Raw genomic sequence first — 25,380 nt, 5'->3', positions numbered from 1 at the left:
CATTTGTAAAAAAATGCTGTATCAATAAAGTCATTCTCTATACTTGTTGAGAGAGGGAAAAAAAACAAGGCATTTTAACTTCTGCTGAATCATATGATATAATAGTTGATTAGTTAATACTCTTTGCTGTCATCAACAGAACACATAACCCTTCTGTGGAATTTAAACCAAGTTAGCATATAAATTCATTGTTATGACATATTATTCTAGATAGCATTCAAAAGAAAGGAGTCTGAAGTCTAGGAAAAGCAGCATTCTGATACTGAAAAATGTCAATTAAAGTAACTACTAGCCATTTTAACACAAATGTTATATGTTGGCATAGTAATCAAAACATATCAATATGAATATCTTTAAAGTGAAAGGTCAAATGACAGTATAAGCATAAGTATAAGTAACTACTAGCCATTTTAACACAGATGCTATATGTTGGTATAGTAATCAAAACATATCAATATGAATATCTTTAAAGTAAAAGGTCAAATGACAGTATAAGCACCTATGTTAGAATATGTTATCATGTCTTAAGTAAACTTATTTTAACTCATGCTATTTTCCAACCAGCTGTCAGCCTCTGAATGAAAAATTAGTTATAATTTATAATAAGACTGATTTACCATATTAAGCAAGGCACAGCTTTATAAATAACTTGGCATACATTAGTTCAAGTAAATGCACACTTACGTTTCTCTTTTTTTTTTATTTCCCCTTGAATTTACCATAGACATGAATAAGAATGACTTAGTTGAAGGTTCCTTTCTTAAGAATCAAAATTTGGCTAAATGATGTATTAAGCAGGCTTAAAAATACATTTTGATAGTAATTACATCCATTTCCAACATTTCTGTGGCTTTTCCAACAAAATTACATGTAGTGACTTTCTGGTTAGGCTGGTCGACTAGCTCTGACATCATCAAAATGTGTCATGATTTCGTGGAGCTCATTTGAGAATGAAGAGAGGCTTTTTAGTGAAAATAAGGCCGTTTAAGAAGAAATAAGCTCGTGGACAACAAGCTCGAGCTTCACGGAGTCTCTGGAAGTTGTCTTTCGTCGTTTTATACAAAAAAACACCAAAAATAACAAGTATGTAGCTGTATTCAATAAGTATAGGGAAAGTTCATGTGTGTGACATCTGTAAGCTTCCCATAGCCTGCTGACATGCACAGCAAGAGTTTGAGCTACCCATTACAACCAAACAGTACCACACAGCTTCAAATGTAGCAGAAAACATTTTAAATAAATCACACAGCCCTATTAATCCATTTAACATTCACATGAAAAAAAAAAAATATATATATATATATATATATATATATATATATAGATATATATTTTTTTTTTTTAAACTGTAAAAGAGTTCATTATGAGTCTTAGTAGAATGTTAAAAAGTTATCAAATCATATTATCACCATATGAATTTAACATATATAAAAGTTTTAAATTGCTTCTTAAGGTATAAACTATAAAATAAAAACAGTGTTTAGTGTGAATAGCATAGAATGACAAATGATTGTGTAGTGAACTTTTATTTACTTATATCTATGTATATTGAATTGATCTGACTGTAATTAGTTTAACTAAATTAATTAGAGATTATAGAGGGAATCTAGAATGTTTATATATGAGAAGTAATTAATTTACTAACACAGTGGCTCCATTTGTTTACCCTTCAATCTTGAAATATCTTTATAACAATACCCATGACTATATATTTACCATTAGTATAAACTTTTAGCTCAGTTTAAGTAAAAAAATGAAATTATGTGTATACTTAAGGTTATATGTGAATGGGATGGAAAAAAGAAAAAGCAGGCTTACCTTGTAAGTGAAAATATCAACAAGTAATTAACAGAGTGACAATGTTTCCAGAAACATAACAAACTGCAAACATAAATATTTAAGTCACTTGTTTCTTAGTCTTTTTTGTTTCTTCAAAGTCTTCCAAGTGGGATTAATTGCCATTCTCTTAAGCGTGGGATTAGCCCATTCCATCTCTTCTATTTTTTCCAAGATCTTATGGACTTTTACATAGCTCAGAGCTGATTCAAAGTCTTCAAATATTTTGGGACCTTCCGATGAAATTATCTCCAGCTTTGCATGGAACAAAAGATGTGTTTTCACCTGTGCTTTCTTCAGTTCCTTTATCAAAGGTAAGAATATTTTTCTTTTTGCTATAACTGCCGATGAATAATCATTTTCAAAAAGTATTGTAGCTTCATTTAATTTAATTTGTGCCTTGGGCCATGCAGTTTTTAACACTGATTCCTTATCAGAAGATGAGAGGAATTTGACAATGATAGATCTAGGTTGCTTTTGTTAGCTGTATCCACTGTAGCAAGGGAACGATGTGCCCTCTCAATACCAAAGGACATAGCTTCAGTGAGATCAAGAGCTTTAGGTAACTAAGTGGTGAGAAAGTTAGTCATATTTTTCCCTTCAATGCCTTCTGGTAGTTCAAATATTCTTAGGTTGTTGCGTTTAGATCTGTTTTCTAGATCATCTAACTTATTTTGTAGAAGAGTGTTCTGTTTGAGTAGGAATTCCACATTATTTTCATTTTCAGTAATTCTCCCATCCATATCATTCAGAGCCTCTTCAATACCTGTTGTCAGAGTTTTTTGTTGTAGTAAGTCTTGATGGAGTAAATCCATTTGTTTGATAGTCTTCTCCTTGAAATTATCTATTTTAGTATCCAGCTTATCAATTTTTGTGGTAAGATTCTGTATATTTGTTATCAAAGTCTGAATCTCTCTTTTGAAGCTGGAATCCTGTTTGCTAGATTTAGTGAAGCTCATGATAAATTTCTTCAGATGAGGAAACATTATCCAGGAATATCTGACAAAAAAATCTGCCTTTTTTGTTTTTAACTAGATATTATTATAGATGAAATTAAGTTCTTTCAAATCATGTATAAAAGTATTTTCAATTTTTAGTCTGAAGGCAGAATTCCTGTCAGAATAATATTTCTTTAGTGGAGTTGTTAAAATCTGCTGCTACTCAGAGCCCATCTTGGCCACACACCCCCCCCCCCCTCTGCTTAGGTTTTGATGTTTAGCTGTTCAACTGAATTTTCATTCGATGGCTGAACATAGACCCGCTCTTCTTCAGCTGATTCCAAGTGAGTACCTAAAATAGCAGCCAATATCATTGCCTATCCTGTCTCAATCCTTATAAATAGGTCAATCCAGGAATCCCACATTCCCTGTCTCTGGAAAAAGTAACACATTATCCTTCTGCTCCATGGAGGAAATTCAATAGATATTAATAACTTTAGACCTTAAGCATTCTTATCTCCACTTACCAAAATATTTGAAAAATATATAAGAACTGCTAGACTATCTCCTGCAGGAAGAACACCTATCCCCTACATAACATGGCTTCCATCCTTCCCATAGTACTAGCACTGTCCTTCTACTGTATATAGATACTGTCAATAAAGCTAGAGATAACAGCAACCTAGTCTCTTCCCTATTTCTAGACCTGTCTAAAGCCTTCAAAACAGTTTGTCAGCGCAAACTTCAAATGTCCTCTCTGGGTCTCTCGCAGCCCATTCTTCTGTGGTTCAAAAGTGACCTGTCCAATAGGTATCAGTCAGTACAATGGCTTTCTACGCTCTCTCCTAACCTCCCAGTCACCATCAGTGCACCATAAGGTTGTATCCTTGTCCTCTCCTCTTTAACATTGTCACCAACACCCTGTATACATCCACACAACAGGTCACCCTAATACAATATGCAGATGATTCCACTCTCATTTCCATGTCTGACATGTTACACCTCCAAAAATTACTCAGGAAGCTTTAACAACACTGAAACATGACTTCACAACTCACAATAAATGTTTGACCCAAAAAAGACCAAACTACTACTTTTTCCCACAAATCCCTCTCTCATGAAAAACCAAAATGTAAAGTCCTCTCTCTTGATAATACAACCACTGAAGTCACTTCTCATATGAATTATTAGGGGTAATAGTAAATGATGAGCTTACATTCCACCTATATATACATAATTGCATAAGAAAAACTCATTGAAAATTAGGGATGCTTTACAGAGCCCAAAACTTTCTCACTAACGCAACTAAAACTGCACATGCCACTACTTATCTCCTCCCCACACATCTTTATGGTGTTTCCAGCCATACTAACCTTCAAGCTTCATAGGTTCATAGGTATGTACTAGGCTAATGGACCTGGAGCCTTTACAAGCCTAGCCCATAGAAGTGCCCTGGCATCGTGCCACCCGACGTCAATTCCCAGTGCCTCTATTAAGAAGAGCCACTGGAGTGTTTCCCGGGGTGAACTTTCTATTTCCCATCCACTCATCAAGATTTTTCAGTGAGGTGCTCTGCTTGATATGTATGGGAAGTCTATTCCAGAGCATGGGCAGTCTCTGGGTTATGAACCTGTCGCCCCAGCATATTCTGCTGATTGTGGTAATGAGGTTGAGGTCTCTGGAGTGTGTGGTGTGGAGGGATTGGGATTTCTTTAGATGTAGCATTTCTAATAGAGCTGGGTCAGACATGGCTTTGTAAGTCAAGCAGAGATAGCCTCTTAGTAGACGATATGAGACAAAGAATAGCTGAAGTTTTTTTAGTCTGTCCAAGTAGGACATGTGTTTAAGGCCTGGGATCCTCTTCATGAGGTGCTTTTGTGGTCTTTCCAGCTGTTGAATGTATCTAGTGAGGTACATGCCAAATGGGGCATTATACTCAATGATTGGCCTACTGAGGGAAGAGTAGAGAGAGATGGTGACCTCTTTTTTCCTACATGCAAAACCCTTGTAAATGGGATATGCTACATTGAAGGACTTTCTGACCACAGTGGCAATGTGGTGGTCGAAGGAGAGGTTGCTGTCAACCTGTGCCCACAGATCTCTTATAATGCCTTCAGTGTTCAGTGGGCTCCTATTGAAGTGGTAATTAGTGGGAACTGATTTTTTTCCAAAGGGGATGAGGACACATTTTTGGGAATTAAGCTTAAGGCCATAGTTTTGACATCAGTCATTGGTCTCGGTGAGGCCTTTCTGTAGGATGTCTACATCACTTGAGGAGTTAGTAATGGCTCCCAGCTTGCAGTCATCTACAAAGTTGGTCAGCCAGAGTCCCTCTGTGTTGGCCTGGACTTCTGAGAAGTAGATGCCAAACAGGAGAGGACCCAAAACCGATCCTTGTGGGGCTCTACTTGTCACTGGTCAGCAGTGTGACTTGGAGTCCGTTACTTTCACACTGTGGTTTCTATCTGTGAGCCAATTTGCAACCCACCAAGTGATATAGTGGTTGATGCCTAATTTAGTGAGTTTATCAATAATTCTTGAGTGGGGAATGGTGTCAAAGGCCTTGGCCAGATCGAGGTAGGCTATATGAATTGCCTTGCCCTCATCAACAGCTCTGGTGACTGACTCAAAGAAGTCAACCAGGTTGAGCAGGCATGATCTACGTTTCACAAAACCAAATTGCATGGGATCTAGAGTTTGGAGATTCCCTATATCCTTGTTAATTAGGTCCATGATGATGCGCTACATAGCCTTACATATCAGACTCGTCAGGCTAATGGGGCAATACTTCCCAGGGACTGTAGTCACTCCTCCTTTATGGAGAGGGATGACTGCAGCAGTGCTCCATTCGGTAGGGACAAAGCCTGAGGTGAGGCTGTGATTGAACAGGGCACACAGATGTGGCACCAGTTCACTTTGTAGTTCATGTAGAACACATCCAGGGATATTGTCGAGTCCCATGGAATCTGTATTCTTGGCCTTGGACAATGTAGTTGTAACCTGTGCTGCAGTAATGCTGGGTGCCTGGCATTCCTCTGGTATTGTGATTGGCCCTTTGGGGGGGAGAGGGGTAAAGTTGGCACTGAATCTGTTGGCCATTTTAATTCACAAAAATTAAAACTTGAACAATGCTATAACAAAGTTGCTAAATTTGCAGCAAATACCCCTTTCACAATCCACCACTGTATAGCATTAAAAAAACTAAACTGGTTTGAACTGCCTTATCAACTAGCATATATACAGCTCCTTACCACCTACTAAGTTATCCAGTATCCATCTGCACATCCAGCACTAAAAACATTCTACACAACTATGGCTCACATCAGTCATTGTGATCCACTGACCAAATAAATACTCTTTGAGTGTCTATAAACCTGGCATATCTGCCAGGCATTGTACTCGTACAAGGTTGCTAAGGCCTGTAAACTCCTTACCTGTCTTCATCAGGTCAATACCCTCTCTCCCATCTTTCAAAACCACACTGAAAGACTTCCTAGCTAAAATTTGGTTCTGTTTTTGGTCAAAACCATGGTAAACTATATCCTTAAATGTGAACAAGTACCTTTTCATTCCTTACACTGCTTTACTCTCACTTCTTCACTTACTTCCTTACTTCTATCAAATTATCTTCCCTGACTTTCTCTCTAAATATACCATAAGCCAGTTTACCTTCACTTCATATTGCAATTCTGGTTTGTATTAGACTAACTTACAGGGGCGGCTCGTGGCATCGGTCTGCCGGACTGCAGCCCCCTCAGCTAGACAGCTGAGTAGTTTGTTTAATTGTTTTGTGTAAAAAAAAAAAAAAAATCTGTTTTTGTACATTTTAAAACGGTAAATTTCGAGTCCGCGACTCGAAATTACGCGCATGCGCATTGCGCGCTTTAATCGCAACGGCGTTTTTTTTTTTTTCCTAAATTCTTGCTGGGTTGCTGCAATGTTTACATTGCAGCCCGGAGAAGCTAAGGAGGCATCATTCTGATGCCCAGAACTTCCCAGAAATCTATGCGGTTGACTCACAAACCGCATAGATATGGAAGGGGCTCGGACTGCGACGTCCGCAGGCACGTCATGACGTGCCTGCTGGGCAAATGCTACTGATTGGTTGTCGCTCTCTTCCCGGGCTTTATGAGCTGGGAAAAGAGCGAGAATCAGTCAGTTAGCTTCGAGCTTCAGCTTTCATTTGTTTTGTTTCGTGATCTTTTTACTTTTTTTTTTTTTGTGAATAATTTTTTGGTAATCGGATTTTACGTTTTTGGGTGGTGTGGATTTTGTCAGCTGTGCAGCGTGTGCCTAGAAGAACAGAAGAACAAGAAGAAAGAAGAAGAAAGAAGAAGAAAAGTTTTAAAGTACAGAGTGAAGGTGCAGAATTAAGTAAGTAAAAGTTAGCCTCACAAGCTAGTGTGATTAATGCGTTTTGTGTGTGTGTGTGTGTGTGTGGTAGCCGTTCTTTATTTTTTTCTTTGAATACTTACTTTTGTGGAAGGATATGCTTGGTGGTGTTTCTCAGGCTTGTGTAATGCAAACATCGCCAATTGTAAGCTTCATTTATATGTAAATTATTATTTAAATTATGGTATGCTTGTATAATTTTAAACTTCAGCAGTCATATTGCGTGTGTGTGTACACAAAGAGAGAGTTTTGTGGTTCATTTTCAGTTGGTGCCATCTTCCTAGTATCCTTTTATTTCTTTCTTATAAAATTATTTTTTTCTTTTTGTAATGAGAGGTGCAGACAAAAAGTAGACAAAGAACAAACGGGGCAGCTAAAGTCTAATACTCCAGCAGTCTTCGGTTTGTCCTAGCTAATTCACAGATTTTCCTACTTATGCTTTGAGTTTACGAGATCTTGTTACACGTGTACACAGGTTAAAAAAACGTTGAACCTTCTGGCCCAACGAAATACAAAATCAGAGTAGAGTGCTTTGTATAACTTTTTGGAAGGCTTGATGGATGCAGAATTTACTCCCAGATGGCTGACTGCTGTTCTTCTTCCAGGAGGAAAACAGCAGTAAGTCTCTGTGATCACGAGTGTGTTGGCTAATAAGGGGAGGAGTGTTACAGCTGGGGGGGAAGGCCTCTCACATTGATTTAGAGCCAACTACATGGCAACCTTACAGCTAAAATTCTAGCTGGTGTAACGGACCTGAGGACACGTTTGCAAACTGCACCTCTCCAAGCAGGTGGCTTGGATGCGGATGCTATCATTGGTATTTTTTAATTATTCCTGAACTAATATAGAAAAGAAGAAATCGCCCCCCCCCCCAAAAAAAAAAATCTAATGCCACACAACCACCAGGCATATCACTGTGCATTGCAGCTTCTTTTTAAACTGCAGCCGGGCAAAATTACTGAGATTTGCAAGAGCGGGAGACTGAGATGCTAAGGGCCACGCTGCTGCATGCATCTTAGTCTGGAGGCATGGAGAAGGACTGCATAACAATAGTAAGCAAGTAAAGTGAGCAAAATAATGAAATAAAAGCTTCAACGCTGCTGCACGTACTTGTAGGAAAAACGAGCACTGCTCTGCAGCAAGCAGCATCTATAAAAATAATGCAGAGCATGCTATAGAGGTTCAGTAAGATGGAAGTTGGAAATGTGATTTGTGCATTAGTAATTGATGCCATTGTTGGCCCATTGTTCATATATTAAGAGCGGGAACAGTGAAAATATATTTATGAAACGCGTCCCAAGAGCTGAAACCCTGGGGTTCCGAGTTTTACTTCCCCGTTTAATGTCTGCATGTGACCGATATAGGAAGGACAACACATAATTTGTGGCTTCTCTGTCCTGCAGCTTTTCACTTGTACTCTGATTTGGTGTCTGTGGCGCCATTGATGGTACCCTATCTGGTTTCTGGTGGCTCTCTTGGTGACGAGATGTGCTGTGCTTGCTAGAAGTCATCTGCGGCCCTGGGAAATGCTACTTTGCAGTTTGCGGCGGTCTTGGAGAATGGGGAGCCCCTAATGGATATCACCGTGGTGGGCTGAGGAGACAGTGACAGTAAAAAGGAGCCCTTATCGCAATGTTGCTCAAGTGTCCCAGGAATCGGTTACCTTTGTGGGTTGTAGTGTGCATACTGGTCCTTTGTTGGTTCTACTTCGCCTGGCTGCCTGATGAAAAGAAATGCTAAAAGAAGTCTTGTGGGACAAAAAGTGGCGGAGGAACCAGAGTGCAGTAGCTCTTTTCAGGTACCATCCAATTAACAGCATAATACAGTATTCACGTTTTGAATGGATGAATGGACAAATAAACAGATGCATACATAAATGAAAAAGAGAAACGGTTGTTTATATGTGAAATTTCTTTAAAACGTTTCCCGATCTACTTACAACGGGTAGTTTATTTTAAGCCTTGCTTTGTTTATATTTAATATGTAAACAGGTAGTCAATTATGGTATGAGACCAATGGCAGAAACATAGATTTCAATCTATCACCTTGCTATCTGGTTCCATTTTTGTAAAGAAGAAAGTTAATTCACTGTTGACAACTTGCTGTGCACGTTGTTACAGAGCAAAAGTATCCCTGTTGGCCACCTCTTCTGACTTTTTAATGACCGTACGCTACTGAATGGTGTCATTGTAGAGACTGGGTCTAGGAAGACCTTCACTAGGCCATATGAATTTTCATCATATCTTACAACATTCATAACACACATCCATATGACAGGATCATTATGTGACTGTAATTGTTATTAGTATTTGTCAGCCAATGTAACTATTTTAGATTCATCTTCAATTATAAAAATCATATCATCCACGTATCTATAAGATTTAATAAAAAAGAAATGGATCATGGAGTCATTATTGGGTGCTCCCATCCTCCCAAGGTGGACTGTAGAAGTTTGAGTAGACTTTTATGATGGAAATGTTCTGAATTGGGCAGTTTTGTCATTATTGGTGCATGCGTTTTGTTTCATTGTTTACTGGAAAACTGGAAAAATGTTCAAAACAATAGGAAGGTGTATCAAAGAGCACATGTATGTTTCATATGCAAGGGGCCTATGATTTGAAAACAGCCCAGAATTAATCTATCTGCCACTGGTTAAATGTATTTTCTTTGAATGTGGGTTTTAATGCTGTTTCAATGAATGTGAGTTTCAAGGGCAGAGAAGTTTTAATGCTAAGTTTGTTTAGCAAATGTCTTAGTGTTTGTGCTGTAAAATGCAAAATAAAACTTTCAAATGAAGTCCAAATCATCATATAAGTAAATCAGTATGCACATTAGTGTTTATGGTAAATGGAGTGAAATAGCCAAGTAATGGATCATTGAAATGGTTGCAGGGGGAGGCTCCATTCGACCATGATTTTGTGAGGGGGAAGGGTGGCAAACTTAGACAGCCCCAGCTGAACTATACCTCCCAACTGTCCAGATTTGCAAAGAATGAATAGATTTTTTGCTTCTTATTTTTGGTTTGTTCCTCATAAAATTTGTGGTTTTCTGGCAAATCATTTAGGAATTAAGTCACTAAATAATGACCCACTGAGTTTCAGACTTCATAACCTTCAGAAAAATGCATGCTAAAGTAAGACCTGTTGTTCTATCAACTGTCTCAGTTTATACAAGAGCAATTTTTAGTACTGTTTATATGTTCCCCCAATATATTTGACCTTGTCCAGATTTATTGCATTAACAGGTTGAGAGGAGAGGTACATGCATATTGCTTTATAGAATTAGGCATAGCCAAACCTCTCAACTGTCCCTGATTTTGGCTCAAAATTTTGCTCTTCCCCTAATAATCCCTCCGCAAAATAGCAATTTTGGAAGAAAACATGGAGGGTTTACAATTAAGAAATAACTGTAATAATCAGAGTTATAGATTACTTTTATTTCAGAAATGCATGTAGATTATTTTATGTTGTCAGCTGCTGGAGTTAGCAGTACTAAGTGTCCCTTCTTTGACAGGTTCCCAGCTGTATTGTGTGGCTATTTTATATTTTTACATCAATTTTTCATAAAATTGTGTTTTTTTGGCAAATTAGTGACAAATCATTAAAGACTGAAGTTAGAAAATAATGACAGACATTTGAGTTTCAGATTTCATACCATTCAGAAAATTCATACTAATGCAAGACCTATTCTATTATCCTTTCTAAGTTTATAAGAGCAATATTTTAAAATTTGTCCTTATTTTTGGGCCTCTGTCCCACTTCTTTGTATGGCTTTGTCCAGATTTCTTGCTCTGAGGTTGAGAGGTATGACAAATGTGTCAGGGCCATCACAGTCAGCCAGAGACATTTCAAATTGTGACATACTTGTTGCACCCCACTCCCCATGTAGTGACTCTGGATGTGTCAAAGCAAGGCAAGGAGTAGTTATGCAGTGTAAATGTGCAGAGTATCCCCCCCCCCCCATCCAAGGTAGACAAGTACTAGAGTGGCTTTTCATCTGTCCTTGATTTTTGCAGAATGGTCTGGTTTCTGTCATTTTTTGTACTGTTGATTTATGCTTATTACTCAAAGTGCCTGTTGCTCTGTGTTTAAGTAGCAATACTTTAATGACCATCAGGTAAGCTTGGCTGAGATTGCAAGATGCAAGTAAGCTTTAATAAGCATACTGTTAAAGAATTGCCAGTGTTGAAAGCCTTTCTGTTGTTGCCATGTAGAGAATACTTAACTAGATAATGCAGAAGCCTTGGGTATTGAAATGCATATGACAGTATTTGTAATAAAGGGCAGGATTACATTATTTTAAGAAGCTCATTACACTTGGAGACTTCCAGTCATCTCTGCAGGCTTTACCCGTAAACAGAATACCAATCATGTGGTCCATAACCTGTACAGTAATCCTTTTAAGCACTGTATCTTGAGCTTATTTCTTGTTTGCTTTTCATTTTTTCTTTGATCATGCTTTCCCCATGAAACAAGTAAATAGTTGTCAGCCAGCACGTCTTTTTTTGGATAAGGAACATTTTTACAAGTGGGGGCATCAGAGATTTCTACTTTCAGCATGTTACTTGGTACTTTAATAAAGCTGAATATAAATTATAATTAGAACTGCAGTGCAAGACATGGTTTGAGTTGAGTGCTGCTTGTTTTTCTTATACTTGATTTTGACTGGCATTCCATTAATGTATTTAAAAAAAATAATTTATTTTTTCATGCCTCATACCTGTCATGCAGTCAATGCATTGAAATATTTTTATTCTTCTACACTTCATTTTGTCTTGATTGGACTCTCATAATGACGGTTTGGCACCCAGTGCAGTGTATTTAGTTAGTTTTTGTGGTTTTGAGCATAGCTCCTCCCCTTTCTAGTTGGCCACACCCCTTCCCATTGACCCCACCCATTCAGCTGTCTCCTGCAGCCCCCCTTTGATTTGAAGTCACCAGCCGCCACTGCTAACTTACCTTTAATTTCTCTACAAACTACCTAAAATTTCTTTAAATATTAAATGATTGTCATATAACTTCTATCAATTATTAACCAGTGTTTTTATATTATCACTAGTTTGTTATAATTATTTAAACCGCAAATGTTCTTGTTTTATTTTTGAAGATTGCATAACTATTGCTTTTAAAATGTTTTGTGATAATCTGGAGCTTTTCTCCCCAGGCCTTCACTGAAAATGGGCTTCTACCCAGTCAGACTTTCCTGGTGATCAAATGTCGATAAATAAATAAGAATAAAAATAAGTATTTCCCCATGCTACTTGCCTCCCTGCATCTCTCATGTCCAGTCTTTGCATTATGTACTGATATGTGTTATCCCTACATTTTCTAAGCCATTAGGGCTCCAGTGATTCTGGAATTTTTTTGTATCTCCACATATGTAATAGTCCCACATACACCAGAACCAAGGATCTAGATCATCACCAGCAGATCAATAAAACAAGGTGAAGAGATTACATGGCATGCTTACCCCCTATGGAAGAGACTCCAACTACAAATTAAGCAGTGTGATACATTACCTTTCTTCAAAGAGGAACTGGCAGATTTGTTTCATATTCATAAGTTCACTCCTGTCTTGACTGTCTGGCCCACCCTGAGAGAAGATACTCAGTAAGAGGGTGGGTACTGGTAAAACATAAATGGTCATAAGATTCAGTTGCCTTGTATTTCCTATGATCTTGTCATCCTATGAATGATGAGCTATGTACATTGTTTATTGATCATTGCAAGATCACACCATAAGAGCACAATCACAGACATGGTCATAGATGTAATGAATCGTCATTGCAAGTTCACACCATAAGAATACAGTCACAGACATGACCATAGACTTAATGTATCACAATTCACTTACTTTCAGTCAATTAATTTTCACTTTTTAATTATCTTAAAAGTATACCATTCCTTCAAAAAATATTGCTTATATTCATGAAGTAAGATGATGAAATGAGCATTTACAGGTAAATACACAAAAAGTACATTAGCATTACAAATCTGCAACCAGTTTAAAACATTCAGCTGTTTGACTTTGACAATTTTCAGTATTTTGAACCCAACTATAAAATACTGAGATTTTCTTTTAAGAAAATTTCACATGCTTTATTTTGGAATAACCAAGTTGTTACTTTTTTCACCGTAAAAAGAAATTTCATGCACAATTTGCAAAATTTTCTGTGATGCCAGATGTGAGTAGTTTCACATAGATAAGACCTTAATTGGCAAATATGTAATCCTTTGTTTGATTTGGTTGTTGTAGCCTCATAACATCAGTAACTCTCAGTATTTTGAGTCCATACCTGTATTTGTGAAAATATCCATTTATTCCAAATTTCAAATGCATTACTACAACATAGCGAACTAAACAACTTTCTTCAAAGTTTTTTTTTTTGCAAATTTGATAGCTTTTTCCTCAGATTTGTAGCTGTGTTATTATTCCAAAAGGAAATATTTCCATATGTTTGCAATATCTCACTCTAAGCCATACATAAACATTTTCACTATTAAATTTATGAAAGAAAAGGTTTACTAGAAATACTGAAACCCCATAGTAATGCATTTAATTTTGCCAGTACATCCTCATATGGTGAATGGTTTCCAATACTGACACAACTGAAACACACGTCTACATAGATTTTACAGACATTGTGCAACAAGACATGCTGAATGCAGAGAGTTACTAATGTCTTAATTTCCACCTGTTCTGTATCTTGTGTTTTCTTATTTTGTATGCCAGACCTATTTCAACACTGTTATAATGCTGTATTTGTAGTACATATGGATATTCAGCACTAACAGATGCTTTTGTAGTACAATATATTTTTTGTAGAAAATCATAGCTTGAAACTTGCAAGCTTCCCCAAGTTCCATATCAGTCATTGATATTTATATAAGATAAAAGGAAAACATTTCTGAATTCATACAGAAAGTCTCACTTGTGCTTTTTTTAGGCCCCAGTCCTTTGAATAGGATTGTTGAAGAAGTCATTCATCCATGCAATCCAAACCCTTGTCCAGCCAATCAGCTGTGTGAAGTAAACCGAAAAGGATGTCAGCAAGGTCAAGAATGTCTTCCTTATTTCTGTGTTCCAGGTAGGTATACATTTTCTTGTGAGTACTGTTGTCTTACATGGTTAGATTTTTGTAGCAATAAATCTAGAAATAAAACTGTAGCTCTTTATTATTATAATATCAAAATCTTCTGTTTAAACTCAGCTGTTAGGATGGGCAGTATTTCACCAAAGTCATAAGGGTCACAAAGTAGTATCAACTCAATGGCTTAGAAGGACATGGACTTAAGTAGCAGTCCAGGCACTGTAGGATCCTGCCAGGGAAGGAAGGAATGAGTGATTGAAAACCTGTTCAGCATTTGTAAGGGATAATTAGAGGAAATCCTGCTTTGTCACTGAACCTTGGTAGTGGTTGGAAATCAGTTCCAGAAGCACATGCATTTGGAGCAATTTGGTTAGCCAATCTTTCAGAGCAGCTTGGTAGGAAGCACACATGACTTAACCCTATGTGTTTTTTTTTCTCAAATATTTTATTAAAATGTAACAAGTAAAAAAATATATATAACATATGCATATATAGAAATAGATAATTAAACAAGTTGATAAAGAAACAAAATAAATCAAAAAACAACTATTTACAAAGGTGTCTACAAAAAAAATCTTAAAAATACTCTAAATAATGCTGAAAAAGTTTTTTGTTACCGATGTTCTAGTTACTGTTTATGTAGCAGTTGTTTAAGCTTCATCTGGATGTTATGAGAACTGGTAATTCTTGATGTTCTCATGTTGATTGTAATGAGTTCTAAATGGCAAACATCAGTTGCAAAACTTAAAAATTTCTTTAAATTTCGAGCCAATTCCCTTTTCCAATTCTTAGTTATTACTTTCCTCGCAATTGACAGGATACTCCACAGAAGTGGATAATTTATTTTCTTTACACAAACAAGTATTTGAGTAATGAATAAGACTAATGACTTTGTTAAAACAAATTGATCAGTAAATATAACATGCAAAAAACATTAATATTATCCCAGTATGGTTTAATAACTTGACAGTAAAAAAAATATGCTGTCAGTCTGCCTTAATATTCACCTGACATCTCCAGCATGCAGCTTTTTTTATAAATTAATTCAGTTCCATGTGGAGTGATAAATGTTTTATGCATGAATTTCCATGTAAATAATCTCCATTTTAATGAGGAAGTAGTTGTTTTGAAGTTTGGGCATGGAACACATTATCATGGACCTTATAAACAAGGACAGTGGCAACTTCCAAATGCTTGACCCCCACACAGTTTATTTTTGTCAAAGGAAGATCATGCCTGTTAAACTCGGTTGACTTCTTCGAAACGGTCACCAAAGCCATGGATGAGGGGAAGATGGTGCACACCACATACTTTGACCTAGACAAAGCTTTTGACACTATTCCCCACTCCAGCATAATGGATAAACTCTCCCAGCTAGGCTTCAACCCGTATGTTACCAGATGGGTAGCTAACTGGCTCATTGCTAGAACCCACTCAGTCAAAATAGGGGAAGCCACCTCTAGTAGTAGACCCTTAAGCGGTGTACCGCAAGGATCGGTCTTGGGGCCTCTACTGTTTGGGATATACTTTTCTGAGGTGCAAGCCAAAACCAGTGGTCTGCGGCTGACCAGGTTTGCAGATGACTGCAAGCTAGGCACTGTCTTAAATTCCCCTAGTGATGTGAACATCCTCCAAGAGGGCCTTTGCCTGAAGTATGGCCTCAAACTGAATGCCAAAAAATGCATCATTATCCCCTTTGGGGAAAATAGCATCCCTAGTAATTATCACATTAATAACAACTTACTAAGCATGAAATCAGTTCTGAGGGACTTGGGCACCCAGCTTGACAGCAACCTGACATTTGGCCACCACGTTGCCTCCATTGTATGGAAGGCTTTCTACATGGCCCACCTCATAAGTAAGCATATTTCATCCAGGAGCAAAGGAGGTCATAACATCCCTGTTGTTGTTGTTGTTGTTGTTTTTCGGCTTTTCCCGGTAAGGGGTCGCCACAGCGGAACTCCGGTCCACTAATGATTGGCCATAGATTTTCACAAACACCAAGGTGCCAGCTCGACGTTCAACCTTCAATGAAGGCATGCCCATTTACGTATATCTTTTGAATGCCCACCCAACCATGGGGAGGACATGCAGACTCCACACAGAAGGCACTCCCCGCACTCCAGCTGAGAATCGAACGGGTGAACTTCTTGCTGTGAGGCAACAATGCTACTGCTGCACCAACTCCTCCCTTATCAGACCCATTATCAAGTACAGTGCCCCCTTCAGCATGTACCTTGCCAAGCACATGCAGCAGCGGAAGAGACCACAGAGGTTTCTGAGAAGGAAAATTCAGGGTTTCAAATGCCTATCCTATACAGATAGGCTAAAGCTCTGTCCCTCTTCTCAGTCTCATACAGGCTGCTCAGAGGTGACCATCTCAGACCCAGTCCTGATGGAGTTGCTTCATATCCATAAGTCAAACTCCACTCGCGCAACCCACATGCAAGGCCTCAACCTGGTCTGTGACTTTAATAGAACTTGTTGGCGGGATAGGTTGTTGTCCCAAAGACCCCCCCGTCTGTGGAATAAACTTCCTCTCCATGTCAAGAAGTACCTCTGTAGCCCTCTTTAAGTGGAAAATGGACGACTGGATGGGAAACAGAAAATACACTCCCTGGGACCCCATCTGTGTCCCTGTTGGACAGGGGAAACAGGTGCTGACTTTGTGGGAACATGGTCAAAATTCTTGGCTAGGCTTATAAGGGTCTCTGACCCAATAGCCTAGTATCATCTTATGAATCTATATACTTTTTATCTTCATTTTTTGGATAGTAATTATTAATTGATTCAAAATAATCCCAGTAACACTCATTATAATATTCTGTTGCATTTTTTGCTACTTTATAAACTCTGGATAAGAGTCTTTCTCTAATAATTTCTGAAGCATTACAGTGAATAAAAACATCAATAAATTGAGGTACTACATTTTTACAGATGGTGGCATTATGTTAATTTTGTTTTCTGCTGAGCATCTACAATTTTGAATATCTAAACACATTTCCTTTCCTGAATTTAATTTAGTAGAAATATATTTAACCATATGCAATTGTTCTCTATCCATCAACTGATGCCAGTATATGAGATTATTTTCCTTAAATGCAGTCATTGTAGATAGATTAAAGGTGCATATATTGTTTTTTGTGCATGCTATAGAAAACAATAGAAACAACACATGCTTTGTATCTTGGATTTTTATAAATAAAATTTCTGAAAGTGATTACTATCAAGGAAATATATGAATAATTAACATATTTTGATTGTCTAAAATGTAGTCTTTCAATAGCCAAACACAATTGTTATTTGTTCTAATATTTTGATACAGCTATATCTTCTGAATTGATTTCAGACAGATGCTGTATTGTATCCCTTTCCATTTGACTTTATAGTTTTTGTTTGACCAAAGAGAAAATGTTTTTATAAATGAAGATAGAGAATATAATTCCAAGTCTGGCAGGCCTATGCCACCCTCTGACCAATCCCTTTTATGATGTTTAAAACTTAATCTGGGTTTATTGGGATACCAGAGAAATCCAAGAATCAACGAATTAAATTATTTTATATATTTTTAGAAGGAGGAAGGGTTAAAGATTGTATCATATATAATATTTTTGGTAAGATGATATGTTTTATTAAAGAAAGTCATTCTTCCATAGAAAATTAAAACTTATTCTGCTTATTGACAATTTTTTTAGTAATATCTAAGCTATTGTTATAATTGACATTTATTATACTTTTAATGTTTTATTTTAAAGTAATCCCTAAGGAATTATTTTTTATCCCTCACAATATATTTGGGAAGTCTTTCTTCCATACCATAGACAGTAGAATTATTAGGTAGAATTTTCATTCTATTTTCATTAAAAGCAAGTCCAGACTTTTTCTGAAAAGATTCCATTGCATTAAAAACAGCTTTAAGAGAATTATTATCATTTAAGGTAAAAAGAATAATGTCAGCAAATAAAGTCTTATTGTTTAATTTATTACTAATCTGCATATCTTAAATATCTTCTCTTGATCTTATATAATTTTCAAATGGCTCCATAATTAATGTAAACAATAATGGTGATAATGGGCAACCTTGATTCGTTCCTTTAGAAACTGAAATTGACTCTGAAAGATACAACCTATTTTACATAAGCTAAGGAGTTTTCATAAAGCAAATTTATGAGTTGTGAAAAACTATTTGAAAAATTACAATCCTCAAGAACCAAAAAATATATTTCCAATTAATAGAGTCAAAGCATTATTACTGTCTAAACGTATTAGTGTTAAATTATATTTTATATTATTTGCATTGCATTTGTCAATTATGTTTAGTATTCTTTTGTTGTTATCATAAGTATCCATATTCATTATAAATCCAGTTTAATCATCATTAATCAGATGTGGAAGAAATTGTTGAATTCTAGTAGTGTGTATGGCCATAACAATTTTATAATCAACATTCAAAAGAGAAATTGGCCTATAAAAGGAACACACTGCTGGATTTTCATCAGCCTTTAAAATCAGACAAATAAGTGTATATTTCCAAGATGGTGGGATTTTTCTTAAATCTTTAACTTTTAAAAAACATTATGTAAAATAAGTAAAGCTTCTTTAGGCAGGAGTTTATAAAATTCTGGTGTTATGCCATGACTACCAGGTGCTTTGCTAGGTTTTAATTTATTAATTTGATTCTTAAGTTCAGATATCAGTCTAGGATTATCAATTAATTTCTTCTGATCTTCCATGAATTTATTTTTAGTATAGTTTCTAATAAAAATTTAATTATTCCTGTGAATCCATTGATGGCTTATGTTGATTTATTTTTAGTATATTTTCTAATAAAATTTTAATTATTCCTGTGAATCCATTGATGGCTTATGTTGATTGATATCATTGAAGTGGGATCTAAATATATTTAAAATATCATCTGTGTCAGTGGCCTTACTTTTACAGTGTAACGTTTTCACTTTTTAATGTCATTAGATCTAATAAGCATCTTAGTTCTATTGGCCTGTTTATGCATGGATTTTGGATTTACAGAGTAGTTAGTTAATTTAATCTTTTCTAAATGCATCATAATTTTATGGTTTAGAAATTGAACGCGTTTACTTATTAACTCACTGATGTCTTTTGTTAGACTGTCTTTTCCTTTTTGGTTATATAGTTTTGCTTTATCTATCTTTTCTTGCAAACCTATCAAGTCCCTGTCCCACTGTCATTTATTTTGAGCATACCAATTCATAATTTTACCATACAAATATGCTTTTAAGGCATCCCACTCTTAAATCTCAGGTACGCCTTCTGTGTGGTTTATTTCAATAAAGGATTGAATCTCTTTATTATAAAATTCCTTAAAAATCCTTTTAAGTTTGTCATATATGCTGGTATTCTTTTAATGGGAATATAGTTATTAGTGTTCACCATAAGTTCAAACATTATAGCGTTATGGTCAGAAAGTGGGCATGAGACTACTTGTACTTTGCCAAGTTTGTCAAATAACTCATTAGAAATGTATACTCTATCTGTTCTATAATGAGTTCAATGTCTATGTGAAAAATTAGTATAAAAAAGGGATCCGGGCTCAGAGACTTCATTAATGTACCAAAAAACAAGCACTCGGGCAACCGTTTATGCCCTATGACTTTATTCACGCAGCACAGCAAACCAATAAATAGAACAAACTTAAAGCCGCATACATTTTTTTATATGTGATATTTATTTCATTCACAGAGAACTTGGAATATTTAATTTCATCACTTAAAAGATCCGTCATCCTACTTTCACAAATAATGGAATCCATCAGGACCGTTACCCCACCCTTATCCGATTTCATTACCCTGACAAATTTGTTATCCTGAAGTGTACTTAAAGTTAACCTTTCTTCCTTAGATACAACCATATGTTATTTTTCAAAACTTTTTCCATCAAACTATTCCCCACCATACTTTCAAAGTTAATTTAATGTGAAGCTCTTTTTATTTACATGAAATAGTAAATTTCATCAGGCAATAAGAGACACACACTAATCAACTCCTTAAATACATTTAAAATTGGCACAAATTCAAACTGGGGAATGATGTCATCAGCAGCACAATAATTCCTCCTACTAGCACTTATGTTACATAAAAAGAAAATGCTTGCACTCATTTTTTATATATAAAAAAATATTAAAGCATTAACTTGGATGAAATACAACTGCACTTTTAAAATAAAATAAAAAACAAACATTAAAGTCATGCATGTTATGAAGTATACCAAACAAACTCAGAATTAAAAAAATATATATAATATATAATATATAATATATGATGCTCAGAAATTGCATCATTCATGTACAGACATGTTATATATATATACATATATATATATATATATATATATATATATATATATATATATATATATATATATATAATTATATTTTCAACTACCACTATCTAGTCAATGCTTTTAGCTTTAAAATACTATTAATGCTACAAAGATCATTTAATCCTGGCCAAGCATAGGAATATAAACTTAATTGCCAAACTAGTTCAGCCTTTTCTAAATGCAGTTCCTATGGTCCACCCCTATCATTGCTTAATATTTGCTATATTACACAAAATTTGAAGCTATGCTTATTAAACTCATGAATGTGCTTAGTCAAAGCTAAGGGTACACTGCTTAAGGGTCTACTACTGAGTCTCCTTGTGCTGAGTATCTGCAGTGGATGGCAGTAGGAGCTTGAGTGAGAGCTGGTGACTGATCTCCTCAGTGATGCTCAGACTGACACCTCAGTGGAAAGGGGTAGCAATGTCTCAGCAGCTATCTCCTACCCAGTTTTAAGAAATCCAAGCAGGTTTACTGGAGTTTGGGGGCATGTTCACTGGAAAACCAGTGTGTATCCACCTGGTGCTGCACCATCTGGATACAGGAACCCAGAGCCCTATTATGCAGGTCCTTTATAGGGTGTCTGAGACAGTCAGACAGACTCTGAGGGAGGAGATACAGAAAATGTTGGAAATGGGGGTAATTCAGGAGTTCAGAATTCCCTGGGCCTCCCCAGTGGTGCTGGCACCAAAGAAGGATGGCAGCACCATGTTCTGTGAGGACTACAGGAAACTAAATAGTCACACAGAGTCAGGTGCTTACCCCATGCAAAGGACAGATGAATCCCTAAAGCAGCTGGGTGGGGCTAAGTATCTTACCACTATTGATCTTACCAAGGGTTACTGGCAGGTGCCCTTGACTCCCAGCTCTAGAGAGATGTCAGCCTTTGTGACTCCTTTCGGCTTGTGTGAGTTCACAAAGATGCCCTTTGGAATGAAAAATGCCCGAGCAACTTTCCAGAGGCTGGTAAATTGTATCCTAGTAGGAGCAGGAGATTTTGCCCTTGCTTACCTGGATGATATTGCCATCTACAGACATTCCTGGTAACAGCACCTTCAGCATGTCAGGGAGGTGCTTGGCAGACTACAAAGGGCAGGGTTAACCACTAAGCCCACTAAGTCTCAGGTGGGTATGACAGAGGTCTCCTACATGGGACACAGAGTGGGGAGTGGGAAGATCAGGCCAGATCCTGCCAAAGTGGAAGCCATTCAGGCATGGCCTGCCCTTGTTACCAAAAAGCAGGTGATGTCATTCTTATGGACGACAGGGTAATATAGAAAGTTTGTCTCCAATTATAGTACCCTAGGTGTTCCCCTCACAGACCTGACAAAGAAAAACAGGCCACATAAGGTAGTGTGGACCCCAGCATGTGAGCAGGCATTCCAGAAGCTTAAAGGAGCTTTGGGAAGACCCCCCTGTATTAGCCAGTCCAGATTACAGCAAATAATTTGTTGTGCACGTGGATGCTTCAAACCATGGGGTGGGGGCTGAACTCAGCCAGGTTTCTTCAGTGGAAGAAGAGCACCCAGTGAGATATCTCAGCTGTAGGTTGCAACTCAGGGAGGAATGCTATGCAGCTGTAGAAAAGAAATGTCTAGCCATAGTATGAGCACTGCAGAAACTTTAGCCTTGTCTGTATAGAAGGAAATTTACTGTAGTTACAGACCACAATCCCTTAACATGGCTACATTGAGGCAGCCAACGAAATGCCAAGTTACTAAGGTAGATCCGGGTTGTAGGCATATGATATGACAGTTCCACACTGCAGTGGGGTTAACAATGCCAGTGCAGATAAGCTGTCAAGACAGGGCATGGGGTAATGTATTCCCAGATTGGCTCATTCCTCTCAAGCAAAGTTTATCAAGGAGCACTAGAAAAACTAGTTTGAGTCTTCAAAGGGGGAGTTGTGTGATGAAAGGACGTACTACCAGCATAGCTCACTGGAATTTTGTAAGTAATTGTATGTCATTTATAAATATCAAACTGATTTGTACAAGATGCTTGTGTTAAAAATGTATTAGAACTGTATGTCATACAACATGATGATGTTACAAATGTATTAGAACTGTATGTCATGTGTATATCAAACTGATTTGTACAGACGTTTGTGTTGAAAAGGTATTTGTAAAGTGCTTTTGTTTGAATGTATCTGCAGTGTGCCCTACTTGAGAGAACAGAAATGTACATGCACTATTGTAACTGTTTAAATATATATGTTTTAACAGAGGAAAGTGGAAATCAGGAGGTTAACCTCAGTCCAGCAAACTTTTAAATATATCTGAAATTAAATCACTTTATAGGCTAGGCCTTAAAGATACTATCTCACAGGTTTCAATGCAGCCAGGGACACAAAGTCTGTACTAGTAAACTTTCTGTATTGTCTTTGAGGTGAAATAATTACTACTCTGGAAGTGTGGAGGTATGCAGTTGTTTTATGACTTCCAGCACCTGCCACAGATCTGAGCAAAACCCTTGTGTGTGTATTTTTACAGGTAGGTGCTAAGTCTTGCCAGCTTCCAGCAATGGGGGGGGGGGGGGGTTGCACTGGAACTAGAAGTCAGATGAACAGAAGTGATGTTATTCTTCAAGATATCTCAAAAGTAATGTTTTAGATATTATTTTGAGCAGTCTCTTAGTGAGACAGAGCATTCTGTATTCTGTTTTGGGCCTGACAAGAAGATGGATCATTCACCACATCATCTGTCTTGCTCTATTAAGTAAGTTATTAGGGAACAGTATAATTCTGTTAGATTCAGTCAGGAATATAGCGAAGCTTAATTTAGATATTGTTTTCCTTTATTTGTGTGGGTCTGTCCTTCAATGCTATTTTAAATATTTCCTGTGATTTTGAGCTCTGATGTCACTGTGAATAGATATTTAGTATTGTCTTGTTCTCTTATTAATTATTATGAAATATATTTAAACATTTCATTGTGGCTAATCTTTGTAGAAATATTAAAGTTTTGAGAGTACTTGCATATTTATTTGGTGTCACTGTGTGGGCCACTCCTAATAGCTTTGCTCTTAGTCAAACTACCATTTGTATTAATATTAATTCACTCATTATATTGGGTACCCTTGGAAGACCCTTAAGGTGGCTCGCAGGAGTGTCTGGTGGCAGTCATAACTACCTTATAATCTGGGCAGAAGAGAGAATAGCTAGTAAACCTGTGCCAGCCTTTCCCAGGTGTGTGTGTGTGTGTGTGTGTGTGTGTGTGTGTGTGTGTGTGTGTGTGTGTGTGTGTGTGTGTGTGTAAATCAAATCTCAAAGAGTTTGTATGTCAGCTACTTAGGCAGGGACACAAAGAACTGGTTGGACAGAGAGGGTGCTGGAGGCCATGGCTTAGAGACTCAGCTGAGATTTCAACATGATAGTGTAGTGTCTTATGGGGGACCTGGAAAAAGAGGGGAAACCAACCCCTGGACTGACTGTGGTCTGTGTGTGCTCTTAAGGGAAATAGATTGATGCAGAGAGCTGCATCTGGAGATACTGTGTATGCACCTGTTAGCCTCCCAGTGAACATCCCCCACTGCTACCAATGGTGAGGATTGAGGCTTCTTGATTACTGGCCCAGAGGTGAAGGGTCATCACACCTCCAACTCACAATGTCACACAAATAGATCACACAAATCAAATGATATTCATAGGATGCTCACACGGTGTCCACAGCCTAAAAAAAACCATTGGAACACTCACAATTCCATTGAGAAAAAAAAGAAGAAATAAAGAGAAAAAATTGGGATAAACTGCCCACTGCAAATTAGAAAGCAATTGCTTGAGCTCTGCAATCCATGAGAACATCTAGAGGCATGAAACACCCATCGCTGCTAAAGCAAATCAGCCCACTCAATCACAAAGGCAGTATTATTATGTGTTATGAGTTTAATAAACATTGCATCCAACAAAATAAAAAAAAACTGTTCGTATCATTACACATAAGCATTATAAGCTGTATTACTTAAAAATAAAAGGAACACATTTTTCTAATTTTTAAATGCAGCTGCACCATTAAATTTAACAGAAAGAACTGTCCTTTAACCTGCAACATCCTAAGTACAGACCGCATAGGTCTAATGATAGTTGCAGAATGTATGTACAAGGCCTGCAGCCTAAAGAGGTCATTGGAATGCTCCTGACCTAGGCGGGAAAAGAAAAAAGAAAAAATATGAAAGGAGACAAACTACCTTATTGCAAAGTAAAAAGTAAATGCTTGAGCTCACTAGTATATAAGTATATTTAGACACATTAAACTCCCATCACTGCCAGGGCAAATCAGTTTACTCATTCACAAAGGTCACACCATCACAAACATCGCAGCATACCACAAACAGGACCACAATTTAACCACTCTGTAAAATAACAAGGATTAAATTACAATATACAATAAAACTAGAAGAGGAAAGAGGAGAAAAGAGAAAAGAAAGAACAAAATATTCAAGGTAATTCCCAACACTAGTCATTACAAGCAACCTACATCCCCCAGACAACTTCATAAAAAATAAACACACTAGGGAAAGACAATTTAAATGTAAGTAACACCCATCCACCAGACATCATCAAAAATAATAGAATAGAAAAAGTTGAATAGACTTAGATACACAACACATTTATCATATGGAATAACCATATACAAAAAATATAAACAGAGGGGTAAAAGGAGAGAAAAGATCATTAAACATTTCTGTACCACTTACTTACTTCCCTCTCCATCCCACCTCATTAGTTTAGAAATAAATATGAAATACACTTACTAAGCAACAAAGTTA

The 25,380-nt window shown here is 36.9% G+C and overlaps 1 protein-coding gene across 1 annotated transcript in view; it reads left to right on the top strand.

The window, feature by feature from the left end:
- Positions 1-25,380, top strand: part of RECK (reversion inducing cysteine rich protein with kazal motifs) — a 1,724,192-nt gene that overhangs the window by 1,411,744 nt on the left and 287,068 nt on the right. Inside the window, exon 13 of the mRNA XM_044065108.1 lies at positions 14,113-14,253. Coding sequence (XP_043921043.1) covers positions 14,113-14,253 — 141 coding nt within the window. The remainder of the gene's footprint in view (positions 1-14,112; positions 14,254-25,380) is intronic.

The sequence above is a fragment of the Protopterus annectens genome, chromosome 3.part0 (assembly GCF_019279795.1).
Source record: "Protopterus annectens isolate FY-2018-M chromosome 3.part0, PAN1.0, whole genome shotgun sequence".
Lineage (NCBI taxonomy): Eukaryota > Metazoa > Chordata > Ceratodontiformes > Protopteridae > Protopterus > Protopterus annectens.
The sequence above is the reverse complement of the archived record's forward strand: the minus strand, read 5'-3'. Positions and strand labels throughout refer to the sequence as shown.